We start from the raw sequence: 26,075 nt of genomic DNA on the forward strand, positions 1-26,075 counted from the left end.
TCATCTCACAGAAATAAAATAATCTTATTACCTCCAAACACAGCTCCTGCCATGGTGCGTCCAGTGAGAATCAGCAATGGATCAAAAGACATAACAGCATTTGATGGAGCTACTCCAACAATTATTGTTTTTCCACAGCCAAAGTGAGAAGATGAAAGAGCAGATGTCTAATGAAATGACAGACAAAATAAAACAATATTCACCTAGTTTTGGTTAGTAATTTAGATGACATTACAAATACATAATTCAGTGTGTCATGTGGGTGAGGTTTAGATTATATGTGGGCTCTGAGTGCTTGTGGCAGCATTTTGTGGGAATATGTAATACTGTATGCTAATGCTAAAGAAGAAATGTCTACTTGAATATTGTTGTACTCAAATGAAATGTGTGTGTGTTACTGACATTAAACACAGTAGATAGTATCTTATACTGAGGAGTTCTCCCAGATTACTAGGACAACAATGCACATTTTTTAATCCTGACAAATTTTACTATGAATTATGTCATTATAGACCCACACCCTAGTTGAATGATGACATGAATCACACATAATGCAGCAAGAGGCGGGGTAGTGATTACGTCAATTTCAAATCCATGCTCTTTGGACATCTCTGCTGGGAGGTGAGTATTTTTGAAATTTTCACCTAGGCAAACCATACTGTGATGCAAGGAGCTTCAGAATAATGGTGGGCTGACATAAGCCTGTCAACCTTTAAACCCCAAGGAGGTGGGAGTTGGTGGTCCAAATTATTTCTTTCAGTGTGTTCACATATTTGTGGACGTGTGTGTAACAGTTTTGATTATCTTAGAGATGGGGATAGTTGGCAACTAGGTTGTGCAATGTAATCTTATATATTGTGGGCTGCATTACTTGAGCATCTTTTTTTTCTAAATTTGGTGCCTTCCCTTCCTCCCTTCTTTGCTGTTTTATCAGCTTTATACAGATGTGTCCACATAAACCCTTTCAATATCCTGCCATGTATGGCATGGCCATAAACTCAGAGATTTAGCCATACTTTGTTATTTTTCTTAAATTGTTTCTTTAATATGTTACTTTATACATACTCTGTTATGGCAAACAATAAATTTTAAATCCATCCACTCGCTACTCTAAGAAAAAAGCTTAGCTGTGCTATGCAGGTTGTGCCATGGCATGCCAAATTGAGAAAAATAGAAAAGGTGTATGTGGACTTATCTGTAAGTGGTCAATGGGAAAGAATTAAATTCAATAGCCATCTTACTGCACTGGTGAGGTGTTCTCCCCTTTAAACTTTGGGCAGTTGGCCCAAGCTGATGATGTTGGACGTGATCTTGTGTTAAGTGAAGTGGTTTCACTGATTAGCTGGCTGTTTTTTTTCTTCTATAATCACCCTATTTTACTTTAAAAAATAAGGCTGGTCACCCCCTAAGACTCTTCTTATTAATCCTGCCAGCCGGAGTTGGGGGAGAAGTGCTGCAGAGCCAGGGGACCTCTGTTTTGTCCCTGCAGGTTGTGGCCTACTAACCCCTCCTGAGCCGGGACCTAGATTGGACTCCCTGGCCACCACGGACCTCCGGGAAGGTGAACTGCCCACCATTCGCGCTGTACTTGCTCTCCGGGCCTCCACTCTTTTCAGTAGTGTCCCTTGAAGCTCTCTCTGGTCCCTGCTGCCTGCCCTTCACCTGGATGGAAGATGCTGCACATGAGCTGGTAAGCTCCCTGCTCACCTGGTAAGTGGCAGCCATATTGGACATTCCTGGCGCCATTGTGGTTTACCTGACTCCGGACACAGGGCTCACTGCTGCAGTGCTGCTTGGCTGGCACATCTCCCTGCCCTACCTTTATTACCTCCAGACCTCACTGAACCCTGGACCATGTGCACTGCGCCATTATAGACATACTGTATTGCCAGGGGTTTGCTGAGAGCCTCTACAGCTTTGGTGCCCTGATTCTGCTTATATAACCTTCAAGCTGGGTGCATGTAGAACTACCCACTGTGGGGGTTTAGCGGATTGTCCATCTCTGTCTAACATCTATATTGTGCCTTCTATGCTCTTTAATGGTCTCCTGAGGTGCTGTTTGGCTTACATTGTGTGGAAACCCTGCGGCCTCTGCAACTGCATCAGTTTCGCACCAGCTTCAACTCCACTACCGTTTTAGTCGCATATAGCAATTGTTTCACTCTAACCACAATTCCCATCTCTCCTTTGCTTTATTACCTGGGATGATGACATGTCGACTGCCGTAGCGCCATGACTCCCTAGCTCACCCACGCACTATATGGATGGGTATCCTGTGACCATGACCAGGGAACCTTCTACATGAAAATGTGCTGTTTATAGCTACTCCTGCTACTAGTTCTGCTGTATTTTACTACGTATGTGGACATTATCTTCTTGATGGAAAAAAACTGAAAAAGTGGGTGGACATCTCATACTAAATCCTATTCCTGACTCTTCTCCTGCTAATATCACTGACATCATGGCATCGTCGCCTCGGGATGGCTCCGATACCTGTCCAGACTCTACCATGGCCGATGTTTTAAAGCATCTAAAGTCCCTTCCTACCAAAAAAGGATCTTCCTATGAAATCTGCTTTATGGACTTGGAAAATGGAATTAGTGCTACGGTCAAAGCAGAGATATCTGCACTTCAAGCCGATCTCTCCCAAATTACTCATCATGTGTCTGATGTTAAAGACCACCTCAGCAAGTTGGACTCTTATCAGCGATGACTTGGAGATATGGGGGGAAATTCAGAGTTGATTGCAGCAGCAAATTTGTTAGCAGTTCGGCAAAACCATGTGTACTGCAGGTGTGGCAGATAAAACATTTGCAGAGAGAGTTAGATTTAGGTGGGGTGTGTTCAAACTGAAATCTAAACTGCAGTGTAAAAATAAAGCAGCCAGTATTTACCCTGCACAGAAAATAGGATTTTAATTACCTACCGGTAAATCCTTTTCTCGTAGTCCGTACAGTATACTGAGGTTCCATTTAGTACCATGGGGTAGAGACGGGTCCACTAGGAGCCATGGGTACATTAAGAATTTGATAGTGTAGGCTGGCTCCTACCTCTATGCCCCCTCCTATCAAACTCAGTCTAGGAAACTGTGCCCGAGGAGACGGACATACTTTGAGAGGATAGATAAAGATAGTGGTGAGATTCCGGACCAGCACACACAAACAGAGGAAAGCTATGCTAACCCAACTTTAAACAGTAACAGCAACAGCTGAACCAACAATACTTAACCAAGTAACAATGCTGGAAGAACGAAGCACCGGGCGGGCGGCCAGTATCCTCTACGGACTACGAGAAAAGGATTTACCGGTAGATAATTAAAATCCTATTTTCTCTTACGTCCTAGAGGATACTGGGGTTCCATTTAGTACCATGGGGATGTACCAAAGCTCCCAAACCGTGTGGGAGCGTGCTGAGGGTCCTGCAGAACTGATTGACCAAACTGAATGTCCTCAGAGGCCAAAGTATTGAACTTGTAGAACTTAGCAAACGTGTTCGAACCTGACCAAGTAGCCGCTCGGCAGAGCTGTAAAGCCGAGACACCCCGGGCAGCCGCCCAGGATGAACCCACCGACCTAGTAGAGTGGGCCTGTACAGATTTTAGAACCGGCAAACCTGCCGTGAAATAAGCATGCTGGATAGTGAGCCTGATCCAGCGTGCAATTGTCTGCTTTGAAGCAGGACACCCAATTTTATTGGGATCATATAGAACGAACAGCGAGTCAGATTTCCTATGACGAGCTGTCCTCTTTACGTATACCTTCAAAGACGTCCCAACATCCAAAGACTTTGAAGTAGCGGAAGTGTCGGTGATAACCGGAACCACAATAGTTTGGTTGATGTGAAACGCTGACACCACCTTCGGAAGAAATTGCTGACGAGTTCTGAGTTCTGCTCTGTCCTCATGGAAAATTAAATAGGGGCTCTTGTGAGAAAAAGCCCCCATTTCCAACAAACATCTTGCTGAGGCCAAGGCCATCCGTGTGATGGTCTTCCACGTAAGATATTTTACGTCCACCTCCTGTAATGGTTCAAACCAGTAAGAATGGAGGAAATGCAGCTCCAAATTGAGATCCTGTGGGAGGCACAAAGGGAGGTTGGATGCGCAGAACACCTTTCAAAAATGTCTGGACCTCAGGGAGAGAAGCCAATTGAAAGGAAATGGACAAGGCCGAAATCTGGACTTTTTATAGAGCCCAGACGTAGGCCCACATCCACACCTGCCTGTAGAAAAAGCAGGAAACTTCCCAGGTGAAATTCCAACGCAGAATAAATTCTGCTCTCACACCAAGAGACGTATTTCTTCCAAATATGGTGGTAATGTTTAGACATTACCCCCTTCTTGGCTTGGATCATAGTCGGGATAACTTTGGTAGGGATCCCTCTTCTGGCTAGAATCAGCTGTTCAACTTCCATGCCATCAAACATAGCCGCGGTAAGTCCTGATAGATGGGCAGACCCTGTTGCAGAAGATCCTTGCGAAGAGGTAGAGGCTATGGATCTTCGAGGAGCATCTCCAGAAGGTCTGCGTACCAGGCCCTTCTTGGCCAGTCCGGAGCAATGAGTATTGCTTGAACCTTTTCCCTTGTTATTCTTTTTGAGAATTTTTGGGATCAGAGGAAGTGGAGGAAACATGTACACCATCTGATAGACCCATGGAGTCGTTAGAGCATCTACCGCCACCGCCTGTGGGTCTCTCGACCTGGAACAATAACGCTTGAGCTTCTTGTTGAGACGAGAGGCCATCATGTCGATTTGTGGATATCCCCACTGTCGTGTCAAGCACCTGAACATTTTCAGGTGAAGTTCCCACTCCCCCGGGTGCAGGTCATGTCTGCTAAGGAAGTCTGCTTCCCAGTTGTCTACTCCCAGAATGAAGACCGCAGACAATGCCACAGTGTTTTTTCTGCCCAGAGGAGAATTCTTGACACCTCTGACATTGCTGCTCTGCTTTTCGTTCCGCCCTGTCGGTTTATGTACGTCACTGCCATTACATTGTCCAACTGGACTTGAATGGCCCGATCCTGAAGAAGATAAGAGGCCTGCAGAAGGGCATTGTATATGGCCCTGAGTTGCAGAATGTTGATTGGAAGGACAACTTCCTGACTTGACCATCTTCTTTGAAACTGCACCCCTGGGTGACTGTTCCCCAACCTCGCAGGCTTGTATACGTGGTTAACAGGATCCAGTCCTGAATTCCGAACCTCTGACCCTCAACAACGTGTGATGTTTGTAGCCACCGCAGAAGGGAGATCCTGGCTTTTGGTGACAGACGAATCCTCTGGTGCATGTGAAGATGCGATCCGGACCATTTGTGCAACAGATCGAGCTGGAAGGGTCCTTCTGTATTGAAGCGTCTTGTAAGAGTCCACCATTTTACCCAGAAGGCGAATGCATAGATGCACCGATATCCGGATTGGATTCAGGACATCCCAAACCATCGACTGGATTACCAATGCCTTTTACAACAGAAGGAACGTTTTCTGCAACTCCATGTCCAGTATCATTCCCATGAATGGTATCTTCAGTGTTGGCTCTAGTTGAGATTTTTGGAAGGTCCAGCAACCTCTCCCTGGATGGCACCTTTATCAAAAGATTGTCCAGGTACGGAATTATGTTCACTCCGTTTGCAGAGTTTAAACATCATCTCTGCCATCACTTTGGTGAACACCCTCGGTGCCGTGGAGAGACCAAATGACAGGGCCTGGAACTGATAGTGACAGTCCTGTAGTGCAAACCGTAGATAAGCCTGGTGAGGGGGCCAGATCGGAATGTGAAGGTACGCATCCTTGATATCCAGAGACACAAGGAATTCCCCTTCCATCAGACCTGAAATCACTGCTCTCAGAGACTACATCTTGAACTTGAACACTTTTAAGAATGGGTTCAAGGACTTGAGGTTCAGAATTGGATCTACCGAACCGTCCGGTTTCAGTACTACAAAGAAGTTGAAATAGTACCCCTTGTTGTGCAGATGAAGTGGAACTGGAACAATGACTTGAGTCTGTACCAGTTTTTGGATGGCCTGCTGTAAAGTTATACTTGCCCCTTGTGAAGCTGGTAAGCCTGATTTAAAGAATCTGTGAGGTGGGAGCTCTTGGAACTCCAGTCTATAGCCCTGGGAAATAAAATCTATTACCCAGAGATCTCGGCACAAACTTTATCAGATATGACTGAAGAATTGTAGTCGGGCTCCCACCGGACAGACCTCCAGGCCTTGCAGTCCACCGTCATGCTGAAAGCTTTGAGGAAGCAGAGCCTGAGCTCTGTTCCTGAACACCTGCAGTTGCTGGTTTGAGGTGGATTAGCTCTTGCACCTCTGGAGGCCACAGAAGCACCTCTGGATTTTCCCTTAAACTTGGCTGTCCGAAAGGACTGTAAATTTAAAGCTGAATAAGCTTTCCTGGCTGGGGGAGCTGTGGAAGGAAGATACGTAGACTTACCTATAGTAGCTTTGGAGATCCATTTGTCTATTTTCTCTCCAAACAAGGCCTCTCCTGTGAATAGTAGGCCTTCCACGCCTTTCCTGGAGTCCACATCAGCAGTCCACTGGCATAGCCACAAACCCTTACGTGCTGACATTGCCATAGCGGTGGTGTGTGCATTAAGCAAACCAATCTCTTTTATGGCTTCCACCATAAAGTTCGCAGAGTCCTGTATATGCTGCAGGAGAAAAACAACATCCCTCCTAGACAAGGAATCTAACCCCTCAATTAGGTTACCTGACCATTTAGCAATGGCTTTTGTGATCCACGCACATGCAATAGTGATCCTTTCGGCCACCTCAGCAGCTGTGTACAATGATTTGAGTGTAGTCTCAATGTTACGATCATCTGTATCCTTTCGGGAGGCTGCACCAGGGACAGGCAATACAATTTTTCGTGACAGCCTAGAGACTGATGCATCCACTATCTGTGGATTTTCCCATTTTTTCCAATCCTCCAGAGGAAAAGGAAAAAATGAGAGCAACCCTTTAGGGATTTGAAATTTCTTCAAACAGGCTATTCAATTCCTTTGACGCAGGAAAAGTGATTGAGGACTTCTTTTTACATTAAAATAAGATTCCTCACATTCCTCTGACTAGTTCCCTCAGGAGCTCAGTGTCCTGTCTGCGGGGAACGGGACCATTAACCCTTCAAGAGGTTGGGCCGTTCTCTCCCCTAAGGCCCATGACGCAGGCAGGCTGGTGCCAACCAACCCTGCTTGAAAATAAACATATAAAATAAATGCAGAAAACTATTCAGGAGCTTACATATGCGTGACTGGCTCCTCTGGGCACATTTTATAAACTGAGTCTGGTAGGAGGGGGATAGAGGGAGGAGCCTGCCCGCACTATCAAATTCTTAAAGTGCCCCTGGCTCCTAGTGGACCCGTCTATACCCAATGGTACTAAATGGAACCTCAGTATCCTATAGGACGTAAGAGAAACAATATAACCCACTCAAATCTAATTCTCTCTGCACATGTTATATCTGCCCACCCTGCAGTGCACATGGTTTTGCCCATCTGCTAACAAAGTTGCTGCTCCGATCAAGTCTGAATTAGGCCCACTGAGCCTAATTCGGACCTGATCGCAGCAGCAAATTTTTTCTCTAATGGGCAAAACCATGTGCACTGCAGGTGGGGTAGACGGGATAACATGTGCAATTGCAGACAGGATTCCAGCGTTGGTATTCCGAGCGCTGGGATCCCGTCCGTCGGTATCCTCACTGCATCCCAAAATATCTCCACAAATTCTATTAATGGGGAGATAAACCTGGCTCTTTGTTAGCGAAAGCCCTGAAATCTCAGCATCAGAGGTCTCATGTTCATTCAATACACGATTTGGTAGGGCATGCGTTTCACACTTTTCCGCAAATAGCGAAGGCGTTTCAATCTTATTACATGAATCTTTATAATTTAAGAAAAGATCAATCTCCAGATGATATTCTTTCATCTTCAGCAGCGGTTAATGATTATCTCTTTCTGTGGATTATCCACAGTTGTCCAAGGAGTATATTGAGTTCCTTGAGAGGCCTTTTACTATCAAGGAATTAGAATGGTCCCTTTCAGCAACTATACTTGGGAAGAGTCCGGGACCGGATGGTTTCCCAGTGAGTTATTATAAATCATTTCAGTCATCCCTCCTGCCACTATTTTTAACATGCAATGCAATAAATGTTGAGACTGTGTTTCCGCCCCAATCTCTAGAGACGCATATTTCTATAATTCCTAAAGAGGGGAAGGACCCTACTCATTGTTTCAGTTGTCTACCTATCTCTTTACTGAATAATGACATTAAACTTTATGCTAAAATGCTAGCTAATAGGTTGGATCAGTTCCTGCCGAATCTGATTCACGGTGACCAGTTAGCATTTGGGAGGGAAAGAGAAGCTAAGGATAATACTACAAAAATCATTGATCTTATCAATCGTGCCACGCATAATGGTGAGGCTATCATTCTTCTATCTACAGATGTGGAGAAGGCCTTCGATAGGATTAACTGACAATTCATGGAGGGTCTTCTCTGTTATTTAGGACTAGGCCCGCATTGTTTGCACAGAATTCTTGCCTTATACAATCGTCCCTCTGCGCGAGTATGTCTCAATGGAGCTTTGTCTGACCCCTTCATGATTCCTTCATGATTAGGAATAGCATGTGTCAAGGCTGCTCTTTATCTCTCCTTATTTTTGTTTTGTGCAAGAAGGCAGTGGCGAGAGCAATCCGACTGAATGGTAATGTTAAAGGTCTACAACTTGGTGATCGTGAACACAAGTTGGCTTTATTTGCTGATGATCTTTTTGCCACTATTACTGCTCCGGTGACCTCTCTCTCTGCCTTCATGCATGAATTCCACAGATTTAGTCAAATGTCTGACTTTAAAATGAATTATTCAAAATCTGTAGCGATTAACATTTCGGCTCCCTCTGTGGTGAATAGTCTTAAAGATTTGTTTCCGTTTCTCTGGCACTCTACTCAACTTACATATTTAGGGATCCTTTTGTCCCCTAATAATGATAGCGGACTTATAGACTGAATTTTCTTCCCCTCCTGAGGCAGTTTAGGGTGGACTTTCAAAAATGGTCCTTATTGAAGTTGTCTTGGTTGGGTAGATTAAACATTATTAAGATGAATATTCTCCCCAAGGTCTTATACTTACTTCAAGCTCTGCCAATTACTATACCTGCCTCCTTTTTTAGAAATTTGCAAAGCATGGTAGGTTGCTTTATTTGAGGATCACTTGGACCCCGAATATCTTGGGCCACTCTGATTCAATACCAAACCAGAGGTAGCCTCCAGCTGCCCTATTTCCTGGCATTTTACCATGCCACTCACCTTGCTAGAATTGTTGAGATATCAAGACCACATGTTGTAGAACAATGGCCGCTTATTGTGAGTCACGCTGCTCCTGTTTTGTCAAACATCTTCCCGTGGATATCTAAGTGTCCTTGTTTTGCAAACCCCACTCTGGGCCCTACACTCCAGTGTTGGAAATAAATATAGAAACCTCTTGGCTTTTAACCCTGATTTTCCTCTGGGTATTCTAATATCTGGATTGCACTCTTGGTCAAACGCAAGTATATCCCGTATTTACCATTTAGTCACTAATTCTGGTATTTGTTCGTTTGAGGATCTTCAGCGGAAATATGATCTCCCGACTAATTCCTTCTGGTTCTATCTTCAGGCTAGGCTAGGCACTTCCTTTATTCTTTTTGGAAACGCACCTCAACATGGAAAATTTTACTCTTTGGGTGGAATTCAAATGTTTGAAAAGTCGGTTGGGTGTCTGTTTTTTCCTGTCTATTAGATAGGAAAAAACAGACTCCCAACTGACTTTTCAAACATTTGAATCTCCCCCTTTGTGCATGACTGAAAACTCTCCTAGACGTTTCATTTCACAGTTGTACTGTTTATGTCTTGATAGTATGAATACCGATCTTCCCTTATAAGTCTTGGCATGGCAGGGTGAGCTACAAAAAGAACTGATGAAAGATAAGTGGACATGTATTTTTAATCATACCTTTGCTAGCTCCTCCTCCCTCCAGATGTTGTCTATTCGATACAAACTTTTAGCCCAATGGTTTAGATGCCCTGTGCAAATTCATCAGTAGCACCTGAGTTTACCTGCTTCATGCTACAGGTGTAATCAGGAACTGGGCACTCCCCTCCACATTTAGTGGGGTTGTCCAGTCTTGACAAGTTTTTGTCTAGTAATATGGCAAATTTGTAATAAAATTACCGGGTTTGTACTGCCTGAAACACCAGTTGACGCCTCTGGCCGGCCTCTTCCTGTCAATCTTCTTGAGGTCGCCACTGCAAACACTTTCTTCATTATTCTCTTCGCTGCCCGACGACGGCCGTCGCCAGGCAGCGGTGCACCTGTGCATTGCCACCCGCGTGCATGCGCAGTTCTGACCCATTCGCACGGCTGCGAAAAATTGCAGCGTGCTAGCGGGTCGGAATGACCCCCTTAATTAGATTTATATAGTGTTAATGCCTAATTGTTACTATTATACATTTGGCCAGAAGCTGTCATCAGCTGCGGGTTCATTTAGTGTATGCAGGTAGCATACTGTCACTTTTTGCATGTAGCCTATAAATAATAAGCAACTTTATTTTTATACTGATTTTTATAATTGAAGTAGACTTGCCCCAATCCCTAATCTATGAGGTAAATTTACAAAGGTGGGAGTTTTTTTTTAGAACCGGTGATGTTGCCCATAGCAACAAATCAGATTCTACTTAACATTTATCTAGCTGCTTCTAGAAGATAATAGATTGAATCTGATTGGTTTCTATAGGCTACATCACAAGTTCTAAAACTCTCCCACCTTAGTAAATTTACCTTTCCGTCTGTCTGCACATTGTAAATGTGCCACCCCCTGCCTTTTGCAGTAAAACATGGTTTTGCCAAGGTGCAAGGCTGTACCTTTTTACTGGGTTTTCTTTTAACTGTAAATTATGATATTTGAATGTATTATTTTTAATGAATACAATAAACAGTTATTATTTATCGTCAGAGCCGGCCCTAACCAATATGATGCCCTAGGCAAGATTTTGGCCGGTGCCCCCTAGCACCGCCGCTATTTCCACCTCTGACCCAGCACCCCTTTCCCAGCAGCATCATCCCTTATTCCGGGGGCCTTTTTTTTTTTTAGCTTTCAATGCATCTTATTAGTGTTGCTATGTGAATAGGATGCACAAGCAGCTTCTGCTAATTAAAATGATATGCAGCATGCCTATATTCTGTATGTGACTGTGGCTGTATCTGCATACGAAATGCTACGTTACAGTGATTTCAAGGAACACACTGTAACATAGTATTTCGTATGCAGATACAGCTGCAGTTGCACATAGCATATAGGCATGCTGCATATCATTGCAAATGTCCTAGGCATTTGTCTAGTTTGCCTATGCCTAGGGCCGGCTCTGGTTCTCGTAATAAAGATCAGACATTTTTTAAAACAAGTTTTCCTTTACTAACCATCACTGTAGTGCTTCCAATGACCTCAAATGCATAATCAACTCCATCATTAGTCATCTGTGCCAGGACTTCATGGATGGGAAGTTTGTAGTCTTTTGGGTTAATACATTCAGTGGCTCCGCACTCTTTCGCTTTTGCAAATTTATCACTGTTTAAATCAACTCCAATGATTCGGGAAGCACCTGCTACTTTACATCCAATAATCACAGCCAACCCGACTCCCCCTAAACCAAATACAGCACATGTAGAACCAGGCTTCACCTGTAAAAATTGGAAAAAGATTGTTGAGTTACCAACTGGCAAAAGGCTGCTGTGACTTTACTTTTATTAATTTGTTGTGTTGTAGACTAATATATAGTAGCATTCCCTTTGTGTTAAGAACAGCAATGGTAATTTTATGCCATGGATCTTGTATGCTGTATAGTCACATGTTTTTACAAGCTCTCCCCTCCTCTGGGGTATTGTCTCATATCCTATCTGATTGGTCCATACTATTTTAAATGGCAGCTTTAGGAGGATGATTGCTGGATACAGCATTTCATGACAGTTATTTTAGTCCCTGCTGACTACTGACGTACTCCTTCTTCTGAATTCTGCCTGGACTTACTGTTGCTTTTGTACCCCAATCAGAGGTGTAGCTAGGTGCCATGGTGCCCGGAGCATGGATCTGTCTGTGTCTGCATCTTCAATCCCGAGTGTCGCCTTCATTGCATTGTATGTTGGGATCTAGGACAACTAGGAGGACACTGGGTAATGTGAAATTTAGCTACTGGTGTGCTTCCTCTGATGACTGTGAGATATATATATATATATATATATATAGATATATATATATAGATATATATATATATATAGATATATATGAAAGAAAAAATGGAGAAAGGGAAGTGCGTGGTCAATACAGCCGCTGGTGAGGGGGTACAGAAGAAAATATGTGAATACTAGTGCTTATGAAAAATATTTACATAAAAATAAATGTGTATGTATATATATATATATATATATATATATATATTTGATGGTTTTAAAAAATGTATTAAATTTATTAAGAAACTAGATTTAAAAAAATTGGCAGAATTCATCTATGTTATTAATAAGCTGAATACATTTTTTAAAACTATCTAAAGGTGGGTACACATTAGGCGATATGCTCTATGAGCGACGTCGCCAAGTATATTCCCTTCCCTGATGGGGCGGTCGGTGGCAGTGCGTAAACACTGAGCGATATGACAACAATATCTCTCAGTGACGTCATGCCACGGCCGGGCCGTGCAATTGAGCTGACACGGCCGACAGCGAGGGTCGTTAACGAACCACAGAGCTGCGTATCGCTCATCGTTGGACAACGTACAACTAGTTGATATGGTAAACGACGTCCCTCAGGAAGGGCAAAATCAGCAATCTCGTTTACTTCACTGGCAAGTGTGTATGCACCTTAAAACCATCTAGCATATATATAAATTTATTTTTATCTAAATATTTTTCATAAGTGCTAGTGTTCATATTTATAAATATATATATATATATATATATATATATATATATGTATATCAGACCTGATAGAGGGCTCTCACCATACCTAAAATCCAACAAAGTCTTTATTAAAATGTCATCATTCCATATAAGGTCATGACTTTATATGGAATGATGACCTATTCATAAAGACTTTGTTGGATTGTAATTATGGTGACTGCCCTCTATCAAGTCTCAATGACCTCAGTGGATAGATTTGTAGAACATGAAATGTTACCATTGTGGTGCACCCCGATGATGATACAGTTCGGATGTGAGTGCGGATTACCAGGCTATATATATATATATATATATATATATATGCGTGTGTGTGCAAAAAATGTCCGGCACTCATGCTTAGGTATAATATACAAAGTGATCTGGTGCACAACCTCTCTGTGCTGAACATATGGATTGTAGTGATGGTGGCACTCAGAAATAAGTAGACGACACCAGCGCTGGTATGGTCGACGTTTCAGGGACTGCTCCCTTTTAGCAAGACACGACCAGCTTAATGACCATAACACATATAAATACAAAAGAGCTGCTTACCAAACACCAATCGTGGAATGGAGCCGTCGTGCCCGGCCGAGCGGCAGTGACATTACCAGCGCGACACTGCGCTGGGAATCACAGACTGTCGGGTAGTGGGAGCAGCCAGCCTGGATTGAGTCACAGTTGTTAAGCAACACCTCAAACTCAAGTGCAACAACAAACATAAAAAACACACATAAGAATAAAAACATGTTGTACAAGGGCATCACAATATACAGTGAGCGATCGCCACCTATATAAGGAGGCCACCGGTCCTCACAACTAGATTGAATCAACAGAATATGTCATACAGACTACAGAAAATAGGACTGTATATACTGTGCCTTTTCTATTACCTATGGAGGTCATTCCGAGTTGTTCGCTCGCAAAGCGATTTTAGCAGAGTTGCTCACGCTAAGCCGCCGCCTACTGGGAGTGAATCTTAGCATCTTAAAAATGCGAACGATGTATTCGCAATATTGCGATTACACACCTCGTAGCAGTTTCTGAGTAGCTTCAGACTTACTCGGCATCTGCGATCAGTTCAGTGCTTGTCGTTCCTGGTTTGACGTCACAAACACTCCCAGCGTTCGCCCAGACACTCCTCCGTTTCTCCGGCCACTCCTGCGTTTTTTCCGGAAACGGTAGCGTTTTTTCCCACACGCCCATAAAACGGCCTGTTTCCGCCCAGTAACACCCATTTCCTGTCAATCACATTACGATCGCCAGAACGATGAAAAAGCCGTGAGTAAAATTACTAAGTGCATAGCAAATTTACTTGGCGCAGTCGCAGTGCGAACATTGCGCATGCGCATTAAGCGGAAAATCGCTGCGATGCGAAGATTTTTACCGAGCGAACAACTCGGAATGAGGGCCTATGTGTACAATAGAACTACGACCATGCACTGCTGATATATAAAACGTAATTCCATCATAACTACACAACTATCCAATATATAGTAATAATAAAACTATCTCAGTGGTCCAGAATTTATTCATATAATTTTTGGATTTTATATGTGTGGACCTATTATATGGCTATATTATTACTTTATGTTGGATAGTTGTGTTTCTATTGTCATTAAGCTGGTCGTGTCTTGATAAAAGAGAGCAGTCCCTGAAATGTTGAACATAGCACCGCTGTCGTCTATTTATTTCAGAGTGCTACCATTGCTTGCTACTATATATATATATATATATATATATATATATATATACATATATACTTCAACTGGGTGTGATGGCTCCTCCCCTATATGCCCCCTCCCACAGGCAGTTATAGGTAAAACAGTGCCCGAAGGAGAAAGGACATACTTGAGAGAAGGAACATAACAACTAGTGGTGAGATTCACACACCAGCACACCACTAACATAAAACGACCAGCAACAGCTGGTAACAAAACAGCAACAGCTGAACAGGTAACCATATAAAAGAGAACCTGTAGAAAAGTCAACGTACTGAGGCGGGAGCCCAATGGCCCTCATTCCGAGTTGATCGCTCGCTGCCATTTTTTGCAGTGCAGCGATCAGGTTACTACTGCGCATGCATATGCACCGCAATGCGCACGCGCGTCGTACGGGTACAAACAGCATTATTGCTGTGCAATGCTTCTAGCGACGAATCCATTCGTACAACCGATCGCAAGGAGATTGACAGGAAGAAGGCATTTATGGGTGTCAACTGACCGTTTTCTGGGAGTGGTAGGGAAAACGTAGCATGTTCATGCGTTTGCAAGATGGATGTCTGACGTCAATTCCGGGACCGGACAGGCTGAAGTGATCGCAAGGGCTGAGTAAGTTCAGAGCTACTCAGAAACTGCAAAAAACTTTTTCGTCCCGCTCGGCTGCACATGCGATCGCACACTTGCAAAACGAAAATACACTCCCCTGTGGGTGGCGACTGTACGTTTGCACTACTGCAAAAAGTAGCTAGCGAGCGATCAGATCGGAATGAGGGCCAATATCCCTTATTGACTACAAGAAAAGGATTTACCAGTAGGTTATTAAAATCCTATTTTCTATAGCACCCATAAGGGATATTGGGGTAATCTAGTACAATGGGGACATCCCAATGCTTCCAGAACGGGGAATGTGCGGAGACGTCTGCAGCACCGCCTGCCCAAACTGGGAATCCTCTTTGGCCAGGGTATCAAACCTAGATAAAGGTGTATATTGGTGTATCTGGGGCACCCCCTTTCTGTGGTTACGTGAGAAGACCAAAGCAGTGGTTACATTATAGTACTGATGGATATAGGAGCCTGATAATGGGTATGAGAACAGTTAATAGCAAGGAACTTCAATATAAAAGCAAAATATTCTAAAAATGTAATATACAATGGCGCCCCAGATACACCAATATACACCTTTATCTATGTTTTAATTGTTGGGGGAAGAGGGAAAACCCCGTAGGTACATCTAAGGCTGCCCATTTCCATTCTAGCACCCAATAAGTTCTCCCACACCTTTCAAGTATTCAGGGTATCAAACCTGTAGAACTTCACAAAGGTGTTCTTCCTCGACCGGGTAGCAACTCAGCATAGTTGCAAGGCTGAGACTCCATAAGCAGCCACCTAGGAAGATTCCACCGATCTTGTAGAGTGGGCCTTCAGAGACTTAGGAACAGGTAAGGCTGCCGACACATAGGCCTGTTGGATAGTAAGTCTAAGCCAACAAGCAATGGACTGCTTTGAAGCAGGACAACCCTTTTTCTGCGCATCATATAGCATGAACAAGGAATATGTCTTTCTGATTCGAGACTTTCTCTTGACATAGATCTTCAAGGCTTGTACAGCATCCAATGCCTCTGGAGAAGCAGAAGTGGCAGAACTTGACGGAACCACAACAGGTTTATTCAAGTGGAATGCAGAAACGACCTTCGGCAGAAACTGCTGCCTAGTCCTGAGCTCCGCTCTGTCCTCATAAAAGACCAAGTAAGGGCTTTTACATGATAAGGCCCCCAATTCTGAGACACACCTATCAGAATCCAGGGCCAATAACATCACCGTATTCCACGTGAGGTACTTGTCTTCTACCATCATCAGAGGTTCAAACCAGGAGGACTGTAGAAATTCCAACACTACATTCAAATTCCAGGGTGCCGTGGGCAGCACAAAAGGAGGTTGAATGTGAAGCACCCCTTGAAAGAAGGCCTGAACTTCTGGCAATACTGCCAATTTCTTCTGGAAGAAAATTGAGAGAGCTGAAATCTGGACCTTAATGGAACCCAGACGTAAGCCCTTATCCACACCAGCCTGCAGGAAATGGAGGAAACATCCCAAGTTGAACTCCGCAGGCGGATATGTGTGGTCCTCGCACCAAGAGACATATCTCCTTCAGATATTATGATAGTGTTTTGACGTCACAAGTTTCCTGGCCTAAACCATGGTAGCAATAACCTTTTTGAAAAGGCCCTTGTGAGCGAGGATGTTCCGCTCAACCTCCATGCCGTCAAACGAAGCAGCCGTAAGTCCGGGTAGATGAACGGTCCTTGTTGAAGAAGATCTCTTCTCAGTGGCAGAGGCCAAGGGTCTTCGACGGACATGTCCAGAAAATTCACGTACCATGCCTTCCGAGGCAGGGCAAAACTCAGGTAAGTCTGATGAAGTGGCCAAATCGGGATATGGAGATAGGCGTCTTTGATGTCCAGGGAGACCATGAATTCCTATTCTTCCAGACCCGCAATCACTGCTCGCAAAGGATTCCATCTTGAACCTGAAAACCTTTAAGTAAGGGTTCAAAGATTTTAGATTCAAAATGGGTCTTACCGAACCGTCCGGTTTCGGTACCACGAACAGGTTGGAGTAGTAACCCTTTCCCTGTTGTTGCAGTGGCATTCACGGGCGTTTCTGCAGAGGAGGGGGCCCATGTGCAACTCCGGGTGGGCCCCCTCCTCTGCACGGTGCTGTAGACGGCGTAGTAGACTCCGGCACTGTGCCGGAGTCTACTGCGCACGCACAGATCTCCGGAAACATGGCGCCCGCGATTGCAGCTCCCGGCGCTGGACTCCGGAAAGGTAAGTATTAAAATGGGTGCAATGGGTGCGGTGTGGGCCCCCCCTGGACCCAGGGGCCCGTGTGACACTAGAACAATGACTTGGTACTGGACCAATTTTAGGATGGCCTGTTGCAGCGTAATACGCGTATCCTCCAAAGCTGTTAAGCTTGATTTGAAAAATCGGTTGGGACAAGCACCGTCGAAATCCAGCTTGTAGCCCTGAGAAATTAGGTCCTTTACCCAGGTATCCTGGCAGGAACTTTCCCAGTTGCGGTTGAAGTGACGCAGCCGAGCTCCCACATAGAGATCCCCTCGGGGTGGGTGGGCACCGTCATGCTGAGGCCTTAGTGGAAGCTGAACTGGTGCTCTCCTGAGAACCGGTGATCGCTGGTTTTCTTGTCTTACCTCTGGTGCCTCTAGCCGCATTGGAGGCATCTCTGGCCCTAGATTTAAATTTGTTAGACCGAAAGATCTGAGTAGACGGCCCTGGGTAGGAATGTCTAACTGGCGGGTCCCCTGGGGGGAGAAACGTGGATTTCCCCACAGTAACTTTAGAAAGCCACGCATCCAATTCCACCCCAAAGAGCCATTCCCCTGAAAAAGGGAGAAACTCCACACTGCGCTTGGACTCTGCGTCCGCTATCCACTGATGCAACCACAAAGCCTTGTGCGCCAACACTGCCATAGCAGATGTCCTAGCATTAATATTGCCTATCTCCTTGAGAGAATCACACAGGATGCATGCAGCGTCCTGAATGTGCTTCAGCAGAGTCACCGTAGTGACCAGAAGCATATCCCCCGAGAGGTTCTCCTGAATCTGAGTACCCCACGTATGAATGGCATGGGTCATCCAGAAACCTGCTATGACCGGTCTATGTGATATACCCGCTGTAGTGTAGATAGACTTCAGTGTAGTCTCTATTTTTCTATCCCCAGGGTCCTTTATTGTAAAGTAGCCCGGAGCTGGCAGTACTGCCTTTTTAGATAGGCGAGATACTGATACGTCAACATCCAGGGGCTCTTCCCACATTTTCCTGCCTTTAGGAGCAAATGAGAAAGTGTGCAAAAACCATCTTGACACTTGGTATTTTTTATCTGGATTTTTCCAGGCTAATTTAAATAGGTCATCTAACTCTGCAGAATCAGGGAAAGTGACACTGAGCTTGTTCTGTGTGAAGAAAAATAACTGCTGTGTCGATATTATCCTCTAGAGGGAGTTTTAACACATCCCGTATAGCTAAAATGAGGGGTTCAATACCCTGTGCAGAAGGGGAATCCCCAAATCTTCCCCCTCCTCCTGTATATCCTCATCTGAATCTGAGAGTAAAGCAGATAACCCACGTTTAAGTGGTCCTGAGTTAGAGAGGGGGCTGTGGAACCTCTGCCCTTGCAGCTAGGTCTGCAACAGCCTGCTGCAGTTGTTGAGTTTTTTTTAGCATTAGCAGTGAGCTGAGATGACATATCTGACATTGTGGATTTTATGGCACCTAGCCAGGAAGGCTCTTGACCCTCCCCCAGTCCCCTCACTGAGCTGTGAGTACTGACTGCATTGTTCACATGATATGGAACCATATGCAGAGGGAGAGAATCTGGTGTGACATACACTGCATTAATGCTGTTTTACCATGTTTTCAGTAAAAAACACTTATATACACATACACACAGTCAAGTAATACAATAGCAAGCCTGCCTTACTTTATGTGAGAGAGAGACAGGCAGAAGGCAACCACACACTCAAGCTAAACAGCCCCAGTGAGGCTGCAAGCTGTTATATCCCGGTGAAACGGTAGCGTTTTTGTCCTTTTCAGGACACAGATCACGTACAATAGCGGCTCTCCATCCTTTGCTACACCCCTGTACCATTTTTTCTGCCTATCCTGGGTGTCTGGAGGAGCTGTGTGCCTGCTGCTGCACCTGTAACCAGAGGAAGGCGCCAAATACCACTGGTCCTGCTCTGAGGAAGCTCCATCCCCTGTAATGGCGCCAGAGTTTCAGTTATATTTATACTGGCAAAGTATCCCTAGGAGTGTAAAAATATCACAGCAAGTGCCATTGTACACAGGGGGCTATATCGGGTTCCCCCCAGGAGGGTCCCATATGCCTCCTATGCGTTACTGTTGCACCATGAACCGGGGAACACCCTAGCGGGGCATGCGGTTTGTACTCACCGCTGTTGTCACCTTCAGGCTAATGTTATGGGTATGTGGCGTGCTGCGATTGTGACTGCTAAGGCGCAGTTTTCCGCTGTACAACAACCTCTCAGGACGGTGGTCCTGCAGCAGGGAACTGGCTCTGACACCTTACAGAGGCCGGAGACCCCCCCCCCCCCCCAACTCCTATGGTGCAACATACATATGATATATGTCATTATATCTCATTATATGCCCATGCAACTTGTACTACATGGGCAACACCATCCGGACAGTTCGAGAGCGAATGGCTCTCCACCGGTAAAGCACTGACAAGTGGTTCATCTGACCAACCGGTGGCAAGACACTTCTTGCACACAGGTCATTCCTTGGCCTTCTTAAAGCATATATTGATTGATCATGTTCCAGCATCGTTGAGAGAGGGGGACAGACATGGACGCCTATTACATTGTGAAACAAAGTGGATACACACTCTGAATACAACATACCCTAATGAGTTAAATGAACGCCAAAATTGGAATGTGTTCTTGTAGTAGTTCTTCATAAAATATGTTGGTAAGGGTCACTCTGATTGAGGTTATTCTAATTGTTTATTGAAGGGAACATCCGGTAATTCCGGACTCATGACCAGATATGTCCTGTAAGATATAGCATGTTCATAGAGGGGTTGATTTTGGCATACATGGACTTTAAAAAGTTGTTATATATGTTATGAATGCAATTGAGGTGCCCCTATATGTTCATGTTTCCACAGATCGCTGTGAGGGGGCCGGGGAGACTCTCAGACACGGGAGTCCTGGTTGCTTGGAGACGCAGACAACGTTTTCATACCAACAGGGAGCGCAGCTGTCCGACGTCACCGGCAGTGACGCAGGGATCTTTCGATTCACCGAAATTCACCTGGCTCCCTCGCAGCGTGATGGAAGACGCCTATTTAGGTACACACACTGTTTGTTTGTTTTATTTGTATGTTGTGCTTGAAAACGGTGCTGTGGGGGCACCGAAACATTGCACCTATGCAATATGATTCTGCTTCACTAAAAATCTTTTTAAAAAAGCAAGTCTGGGAGTGCCGTAGTCCTTTTGTTACCAGTATATCTATATATGTATAATAAGATTTTACTTACCGGAGAATCTATTTCTCGTAGTCCGTAGTGGATGCTGGGGACTCCGTAAGGACCATGGGAATAGACGGGCTCCGCAGGAGACAGGGCACTTTAAGAAAGAATTTGGATACTGGTGTGCTCTGGCTCCTCCCTCTATGTCCCTCCTCCAGACCTCAGTTAGAGAAACTGTGCCCGGAAGAGCTGACGGTACAAGGAAAGGATTTTGGAATCCAGGGCAAGACTCATACCAGTCACACCAATCACACCGTATAACTTGTGATAAACTTACCCAGTTAACAGTATGAACAACAACGGAGCATCAGATCAACCCTGATGCAACCAACATAACCCTTATTTAAGCAATAACTATATACAAGTATTGCAGAAGAAGTCTGCACTTGGGACGGGCGCCCAGCATCCACTACGGACTACGAGAAATAGATTTACCGGTAAGTAAAATCTTATTTTCTCTAACGTCCTAGTGGATGCTGGGGACTTCGTAAGGACCATGGGGATTATACCAAAGCTCCCAAACGGGCGGGAGAGTGCGGATTACTCTGCAGCACCGAATGAGCAAACACAAGGTCCTCCTCAGCCAGGGTATCAAACTTGTAGAATTTGTCAAAGGTGTTTGAACCTGACCTGGTAGCCGCTCGGCAAAGCTGTAATGCCGAGACCCCTCGGGCAGCCGCCCAAGAAGAGCCCACCTTCCTTGTGGAATGGGCCTTAACTGATTTAGGCAGCGGCAACCCAGCCGCAGAATGAGCCTGCTGAATCGTGTTACAGATCCAGCGAGCAATAGTTTGCTTTGAAGCAGGCGTCCCAAGCTTGTTGGAAGCATACAGGATAAACAAAGATTCTGTTTTCCTGACCCTAGCCGTTCTGGCTCCATAAACCTTCAAAGCCCTGACCACATCTAGTAACTCGGAATCCTCCAAGTCACGAGTAGCCACAGGCACCATAATAGGTTGGTTCATATGAAAGGATGACACCACTTTTGGCAGAAATTGTGGACGGGTCCGCCATTCTGCCCTGTCCATATGGAAAACCAGATAGGGGCTTTTATGTGACAAAGCCGCTAATTCTGACACACGCCTAGCTGAAGCCAAGGCTAATAGAATGACCACCTTCCACGTGAGAAATTTTAACTCCACGGTTTTGAGTGGCTCAAACCAGTGTGACTTCAGGAAACTCAACACCACGTTAAGATCCCAAGGTGCCACTGGAGGCACAAAAGGGGGCTGAATATGCAGCACTCCCTTTACAATCGTCTGGACTTCAGGAAGAGAAGCCAGTTCTTTTTTAAAGAAAATGGATAGAGCCGAAATCTGGACCTTAATGGAACCCAATTTCAGGCCCAAAGTCACTCCCGACTGTAGGAAGTGAAGGAAACGGCCCAGCTGGAATTCCTCCATAGGGGCATTCCTGGCCTCACACCAAGCAACATATTTTCGCCCTATACGGTGATAATGTTTAGCCGTCACGTCCTTCCTAGCCTTTATCAGCGTAGGAATAACCTCATCCAGAATGCCTTTTTCTGCTAGGATCCGGCGTTCAACTGCCATGCCGTCAAACGCAGCCACGGTAAGTCTTGGAACAGACAGGGCCCCTGTTGCAACAAGTCCTGTCTTAGAGGCAGAGGCCATGGGTCCTCTGTGAGCATTTCTTGCAGATCCGGATACCAAGTCCTTCTTGGCCAATCCGGAACAATGAGTATTGTTCTCACTCTTCTTTTTCTTATGATTCTCAGCACCTTTGGTATGAGAGGAAGAGGAGGAAATACATAAACCGACTGGAACACCCACAGTGTCACTAGTGCATCTACAGCTATCGCCTGAGGGTCTCTTGACCTGGCGCAATAGCTTTTTGTTGAGGCGGGATGCCATCATGTCCACCTGTGGCAGTTCCCACCGCCTTGCAAACTGCGTGAAGACTTCTTGATGAAGTCCCCACTCTCCCGGGTGGAGGTCGTGCCTGCTGAGGAAATCTGCTTCCCAGTTGTCCACTCCCGGAATGAACACTGCTGACAGTGCTCTTACGTGATTCTCTGCCCAGCGAAGAATTCTGGTGGCTTCTACCATCGCCACCCTGCTCCTTTTGCTGCCTTGGCGGTTTACATGAGCCATTGCGGTGATATTGTCTGACTGAATCAGAACCGGTTGGTCGCGAAGCAGGGACTCCGCTTGACGTAGGGCGTTGTATATGGCCCTTAGTTCCAGGATGTTGATGTGAAGGCAAGTCTCCTGACTTGACCACAGCCCCTGGAAATTTTTTCCCTATGTGACTGCCCCCCACCCTCGGAGGCTTGCATCCGTGGACACCAGGACCCAGTCCTGAATGCCGAATCTGCGACCTTCGAGAAGGTGAGCACTCTGCAGCCACCACAGGAGAGACACCCTGGCCCTGGGGGATAGGGTGATTAACCGATGCATCTGAAGATGTGAGCCGGACCACTTGTCCAGTAAGTCCCATTGGAAGGTCCTCGCATGGAACCTGCCGAAGGGAATGGCCTCGAATGATGCCACCATTCTTCCCAGGACTCGAGTGCAGTGATGCACTGACACCTGTTTTGGTTTTAATAGATTCCTGACCAGTGTCACGAGCTCCTGAGCTCTCTCTACCTGGAGATAAACCCATTTCTGGTCTGTGTCTAGGATCATGCCTAGGAGAGGCAGATGAGCTGTAGGAACCAACTGCGACTTTCGAGAAGGTGAGCACTCTGCAGCCACCACAGGAGAGACACCCTGGCCCTGGGGGATAGGGTGATTAACCGATGCATCTGAAGATGTGATCCGGACCACTTGTCCAGTAAGTCCCATTGGAAGGTCCTCGCATGGAACCTGCCGAAGGGAATGGCCTCGAATGATGCCACCATTCTTCCCAGGACTCGAGTGCAGTGATGCACTGACACCTGTTTTGGTTTTAATAGATTCCTGACCAGTGTCACGAGCTCCTGAGCTCTCTCTACCGGGAGATAAACCCATTTCTGGTCTGTGTCTAAGATCATGCCTAGGAGAGGCAGATGAGCTGTAGGAACCAACTGCGACTTTGGAATATGTAGAATCCAGCCGTGTTTCCGTTACACTTCCAGAGAAAGTGATATGCTGTTCAGCCACTGCTCTCTTGATCTCGCTTTTATGAGGAGATCGTCCAAGTACGTGATAATAGTGACACCTTGCTTCCGCAGGAGCACCACCATTTCCGCCATTACCTTGGTGAACATTCTCGGGGCCGTGGAGAGACCAAACGGCAACGTCTGAAATTGGTAATGACAATCCCGTACCGCAATTCTGAGGTACGCCTGATGAGGTGGATAAATGGGGACATGAAGGAATGCATCCTTTATATCCCGAGTCACCATAAAATCTCCCCCTTTCAGGCTTGCAATGACTGCTCTTAGCGTTTCCAGCTTGAACTTAAACCTTTTCAGGTATATGTTCAGGGATTTTAAATTCAATATGGGCCTGACCGAACCGTCCGGTTTCGGGACTACCACATGGTCGAATAATAACCCCCTCCTTGTTGAAGGAGGGGAACCTTGACCACCTCCTCTTGAAGATACAATTTGTGAATTGCAGTTAACACTGTTTCCCTCTCGTGGGGGGAAGCCGGCAGGGCCGTCGGTGAGGGGCATCTTCTCAAAGTTCAGCTTGTATCCCTGAGACACAATATCTATTGCCCAGGGATCTAACAGGGAGTGAACCCACTTGTGGCTGAACTTACAAAGGCGTGCCCCCACCGGGCCTAGCTCCGCCTGTGGAGCCCCAGCGACATGCGGTGGATTTTTGTAGAGGCCTGGGAGGACTTCTGTTCCTGGGAACTAGCTGTGTTGTGCAGCTTCTTTCCTCTGCCCCCGCCTCTGGCAAGAAAGGACGCACCTCGGACTTTCTTGTTTCTTTGTTCGAAAGGCTGCATTTGATAATGTCGTGCTTTCCTAGGCTGTGCAGGAATATAAAGCAAAATATCAGAATTACCAGCTATAGCTGTGGAGACCATGTCCGAGAACCCTTCTCCACACAATCCTCAGCCTTCCATATGCCTCTTAAGTCGGCATCATCTGTCCATTGCATATTCTACAGGACACGTCAAGCAGAAATCGACATAGCCTTGACTCTAGGACCCAGTATACTCATGTCTCTTTGGGCATGTTTTATATATATATATATATATATATATATCTCTCTTAAGACAGCATCTTTAATATATCTCTATATCTCTATATATACATATATATATATATATATATATATATATATATATCTACATACTAGGGTCTCAATCTCTGCTGATAAGGTACCTGTCCACGCTGCCACAGCGCTATAAACCCATGCCGGCACCATCGCCGGTCTGAGTAGTGTACCAGAATGTGCACGCTATCTGCAAGATCGCTGAGAATAGCTGTTACGTCAGGGCCACCTTTTGGGCAAACATGACACCCTAGGGGAAGATTCCCATCCTATCCTGGCCATAGTGGGGAAAGGATACTGCCTGAGAATTCTTTGTGGGAAACTGCAGTCTCTTGTCTGGAGATTACCGCTCTTTTTCATCATGAGAGGAGGGAAATTTACTTCAGCTTTCTTCCCCTTAAACATGTGTATCCTTGTGTCAGGGACAGATGAGTCATCAGTGATATGCAAATCATCTTTTGTTACAAAAATCATATATTGAATACTTTTCTGCCATTTTGGCTGTAACTTTGCATTATCGTAGTCGACACTGGAGTCAACCTCCATGTCGATATCAGTGTCTATTATTTTGGATAGTGAGCATTGAGAGACTCTGAAGGTCTCTGCGACATAGGGACAGACATGGGTAGATTTCCTGTCAGTTCTCTAATCTTTTGTGCAATAAATTCACCTTAGCACTTAATTACACATATCCAAACAGGTGTCAGCGTTGTCGACGGAGACACCCTCACACACACATATTTGCTCCATCTCCTCCTTAGGGGAGCCTTTTACCTCAGACATGTCGACACACACGTACCGACACACCACACACTCAGGGAATGCTCATCTGAAGACAATTCCCCCATAAGGCCCTTTGGAGAGACAGAGAGAGAGTATGCCAGCACACACCCCAGCACTATTAACCCAGGAATAACACAGTAACTTAATGTTAACCCAGTAGCTGCTGTTTATATTGATTTTTGCGCCTAATTATGTGCCACCCCCCTCTCTTTTTTCCCTCTTCTACCGTGTAACTGCAGGGGAGAGACTGGGGAGCTTCCTCTCAGCGGTGCTGTGGAGAAAAAACATGGCGCTGGTGAGTGCTGAGGAAGAAGCCCCGCCCCCTCAGCGGCGGGCTTCTGTCCCGCGT

The 26,075-nt window shown here is 45.4% G+C and overlaps 1 protein-coding gene across 1 annotated transcript in view; it reads right to left on the bottom strand.

The window, feature by feature from the left end:
• The window catches only part of LOC134910239 (alcohol dehydrogenase 1), a 110,480-nt gene that overhangs the window by 13,240 nt on the left and 71,165 nt on the right, over window positions 1–26,075 (bottom strand). The window contains exons 6-7 of the mRNA XM_063918057.1: window positions 11,462–11,722; window positions 32–167 (exon numbers count right to left, since the gene is read on the bottom strand). Of these exons, the coding sequence (XP_063774127.1) occupies window positions 32–167; window positions 11,462–11,722 (397 nt within the window). The remainder of the gene's footprint in view (window positions 1–31; window positions 168–11,461; window positions 11,723–26,075) is intronic.

The sequence above is a fragment of the Pseudophryne corroboree genome, chromosome 1 (assembly GCF_028390025.1).
Source record: "Pseudophryne corroboree isolate aPseCor3 chromosome 1, aPseCor3.hap2, whole genome shotgun sequence".
Classification (NCBI taxonomy): domain Eukaryota; kingdom Metazoa; phylum Chordata; class Amphibia; order Anura; family Myobatrachidae; genus Pseudophryne; species Pseudophryne corroboree.